We start from the raw sequence: 4035 nt of genomic DNA, 5'->3' as shown, positions 1-4035 counted from the left end.
GATGATTTTCAATTTCATCCGTGTCCCTACAAAGGACATGAACTTATCATTTTTTATGGCTGCATAGTATTCCATGGTGTATATGTGCCACATTTTCTTAATCCAGTCTATCATTGTTGGACATTTGGGTTGGTTCCAAGTCTTTGCTATTGTGAATAATGCCGCAATAAACATACGTGTGCATGTGTCTTTATAGCAGCATGATTTATAGTCCTTTGGGTATATACCCAGTAATGGGATGGCTAGGTCGAATGGAATTTCTAGTTCTAGGTCCCTGAGGAATCGCCACACTGACTTCCACAAGGGTTGAACTAGTTTACAGTCCCACCAACAGTGTAAAAGTGTTCCTATTTCTCCACATCCTCTCCAGCACCTGTTGTTTCCTGACTTTTTAATGATTGCCATTCTAACTGGTGTGAGATGGTATCTCATTGTGGTTTTGATTTGCATTTCTCTGATGGCCAGTGATGGTGAGCATTTTTTCATGTGTTTTTTGGCTGCATAAATGTCTTATTTTGAGAAGTGTCTGTTCATGTCCTTCGCCCACTTTTTGATGGGGTTGTTTGTTTTTTCTTGTAAATTTGTTTGAGTTCATTGTAGATTCTGGATATTAGCCCTTTGTCAGATGAGTAGGTTGCGAAAATTTTCTCCCATTTTGTAGGTTGCCTGTTCACTCTGATGGTAGTTTCTTTTGCTGTGCAGAAGCTCTTTAGTTTAATTAGATCCCATTTGTCAAGTTTGGCTTTTGTTGCCATTGCTTTTGGTGTTTTAGACATGAAGTCCTTGCCCATGCCTATGTCCTGAATGGTAATGCCTAGGTTTTCTTCTAGGGTTTTTATGGTTTTAGGTCTAACATTTAAGTCTTTAATCCATCTTGAATTGATTTTTGTATAACAGTGCTCTACACGTTCAGAGAAACTTCTCTAGTAACAAACTATAGAAATGATCCCTGAAAGTATAGTCTTAGAAGCAGGTATTTTTTAAATGGTTTTTATTTTTGAACAAACTACATGTTTAAAAACTTTTAAAAACATATATATTTTATCTTAGAGCATTTGGAATGTAGAAAGAATTTCCAAAATTAATCTCACTGAATTACAGAAAGTAAAGATTAAAATTTTCATAAGTTGTTGACTGTAAATCATTTCACTTTATATTCTTTTGGAAAATTCAAGGATATTAACAAGTCTCAAATAACAAAAGTATATTGTTCACTTTTGATGTAACAAAGTAGAACAAAACTTTAATATTTTAAAGAATCTTTTTAGATATTTCTCTATCTCTAAGAAATAAGGAAAGTTGTTACATTCATATCTTTCACACTTCATACCAGATGATATAGCAAGGTCAATCAAGTACTTGAATAAAGTCATAGCCTTTTATATCTCTAAGAATAAAGGAAACTTACTCGATTCAGATCTTCACCCCTTAGAGTAAGTAAATTACCTATCGATGTGTCTCTTTTTTCTTTATACCAGTTGTAAGGATAATGAAATGTATCAACTATTCGAATAAAGTCATATCTCTTCCTATCTTTAGTAAAGGAAATTAAGTTCAGATCTTTCACGTCTTAGAATAAACCTTATCTAGCCTATCAGTTTATCTAAATTTACTTTCTCTATTTAACAGGTTTACCTTACATGTTTAACAAATGCTGTTATTTAGAATTAGCAAACATGGGAGCAACTAAAATTAGGAACCACACAATTTTTGATGGAAAAAAACAAAACAAAGTACTAGCGGATCTCTTGTTCATAACTTGAGACATCTGAGTAGCCTAGCTTAAGTAAAAAGCAAACCATGACAATCTTTCCCCCCAAAACTCAGCAAAAGGCCTTCACAAGGCATTTTGATCACATAAACTCCAATTTTGTCTAAGTAATCCAAGATATTCATAGGAAAACCTGAAGACTCCTCGAGCTAGTCTACTAGATTTATTTTTCCCAGAACACATGAAACTTAACATTTCCTTTTTCTCTTTTTCTTTTTTTTTTTTTTGAGACGGAGTCTCGCTGTCTTCTATGCTGGAGTGCAGTAGTGCGATCCCGCCCACAGCAGCCTCCGCCTCCCGGGTTCAATTGATTCTCCTGCCTCAGCCCCCCAAGTAGCTGGGATTACAGGCGCCCGCCACCACGCCCGGCTAATCTTTCATTTTTTTGAGACAGAGTCTCACTGTCTTCCACGCTGGAGTGCAAAGGCACGATCTCGGCTCACTGCAACCTCCGCTTCCCGGCAAGCGATTCTCCTGCCTCAGCCTCCCGAGTAGCTGGGACTACAGGCGCCCGCCACCACGCCCGGCTAATTTTTGTATTTTTTGTAGAGACGGGGTTTCACCATGTTGGCCAGGCTGGTCTCTAACTCCTAACCTCGTGATCCGCCCGCCTCGGCCTCCCAAAGTGCTGGGATTACAGGCGTGAGCCACCGCGCCCGGCCAATATTTCTATTTTTGTCATTAAGTTATACGCAACATGACCAAATCTAAGTTGGTGAGGGAGGTAAAAGACCCTTAAGGGCAAGAAGAGGTTAGAACTTATCAAATTTATGCCCCTCTGGTGGTGCAATGCAGAGATTTCCCTCATATTTCCAGGGAATTTCCCTCGAATTTCTTTTCCCACCCTGTGAAAGCAGCAAGGTTAGGAAAGTGGGGGCGGGGGGGGGTAGTTTTGATTAAAAGGAAGGAAAAAAAAAAAAAAACAGAGAAAAGCAAAAGGGGAAAATAAACTGAGCCTACTGAGGAGATGCGGCGACGGCGACAGTTCCCCAGGGCTGCTCGGCGCCTTGGGGCCTACAGGAGACGTGGGAGCACGCCCCCGGCGGCGCCGGCCTCGAGCGGTGTCACGGAGTTGTAGTGCTCGCCGAGGCTGTAGGCGTAGCGCAGGTAGACCAGGATGATCGGCTTCTTGACATACTCCTCCCCGATGACCAAGGTGGGCGAGTCGGCCTGGATCACCTCGATGGGGGTCTTCAGGACGTGCGACAGGGCCCTCAGCTCCAGCTGGCCTCCCCATGCTGCGGTGCGCACGATGTTGTCGCAGTAGATCATGAAGTCGTCGTAGCCGAAGGAGTCGCCGGTCTCGGAGTTGCTGAAGAAGGGCAGGAACTCGTCGACGTGCTTCTTCATGTAGCTGGCGGTGCGGCAGCGCAGCATCTCCACAGACACGCTGAACACCAGCTGGTCTTGGATGGCGCGGTACATGCAGTGGCCGTCGGCCGGGATCGCTTTCATCTCCAGACCCCTGGCTCCCAGGATGGCAGTGAGCTTCTCCTCCTCCTCGTGCTTGAAGCTGGCCAGGCGCTCCGTCATCTCGGCCTGGAAGATGCTCTCCTGGCGTTCCCTCTCCTTGGACTCCATTCTTTCTCGCTTTCTGTGGGCTTTGGAGGAGCGCGGAGGCCGGTTTTCCAGATTCATCTTGGCCAGGTCTTCGACGACAGATTCAATGCTACTGTCGTCCTGGAACTTCTCCAGCTCCTGCCGGTGCTTCTGAGCCATCTTGGCCTCCATGCGGGCCACGTCTTGGAGCAACTGCTTTCTTTTCGTCTTGTCGGTCTTGGGGACCGAGTTTTTTAAGCTCTGGATGTGGGCCTGCAGCTCCTGCCTCTCGCGTTGGTGGCGGCGCAGTATGCGCTGCTGTTCACTCTTCGGATCATCCATGATGTTGAATGGCAAGCGGGAGTTGAAATTTGCTGGCAGTTCAAGTACCGAACAGACCAGAAGTCCTCAGCCTGCCCTAACGGTCGCTCTCTTTCACCTCAGCCAGCTCTAACCGCGGCTCTAGGCTCACCTCAGCCGCCGCTTCCCCTCCCCCATTCGCATTCTTCTCTGCCATTGGTCACTGTGTCTCCATGGCCACCCCCCGCAAGCATGCCCAGTGCTAGGATTGGCTGTTGGGAGACTGGAATTATGAGCCCATTGGACCCCACAGCAAAGGTTTTTGGCGGGATTCAAATATGGCCGTCCTGCAATGTGTGTGGCTGTTGGGCTTGTAGAGTCTTTCGCTGATTGAGAGCCGACTTCATTTCCAAGTCTGCACACAA

At 45.2% G+C, this 4035-nt stretch overlaps 1 protein-coding gene and 1 pseudogene across 1 annotated transcript; both read right to left on the bottom strand.

The window, feature by feature from the left end:
* Positions 1-889: 889 nt before the first annotated feature.
* Positions 890-965, bottom strand: LOC112131235 (small nucleolar RNA U3; annotated as a pseudogene).
* A 9-nt stretch (positions 966-974) lies between these two features.
* Positions 975-3760, bottom strand: OTUD6A (OTU deubiquitinase 6A). The gene has a single exon (XM_002831759.4). The coding sequence runs from the start codon at positions 3650-3652 to the stop codon at positions 2786-2788; it is 867 nt and encodes a 288-aa protein (XP_002831805.2). The 5' UTR covers positions 3653-3760; the 3' UTR covers positions 975-2785.
* Positions 3761-4035: the final 275 nt, after the last annotated feature.

The sequence above is a fragment of the Pongo abelii genome, chromosome X (genome assembly GCF_028885655.2).
Source record: "Pongo abelii isolate AG06213 chromosome X, NHGRI_mPonAbe1-v2.0_pri, whole genome shotgun sequence".
NCBI classification, from domain to species: Eukaryota; Metazoa; Chordata; class Mammalia; order Primates; family Hominidae; genus Pongo; species Pongo abelii.
The sequence above is the reverse complement of the archived record's forward strand: the minus strand, read 5'-3'. Positions and strand labels throughout refer to the sequence as shown.

Bases quoted from the DNA above. Each gene is read 5' to 3' on its own strand.
- OTUD6A (XM_002831759.4), bottom strand. From the start codon at position 3,652: ATGGATGATCCGAAGAGTGAACAGCAGCGCATACTGCGCCGCCACCAA.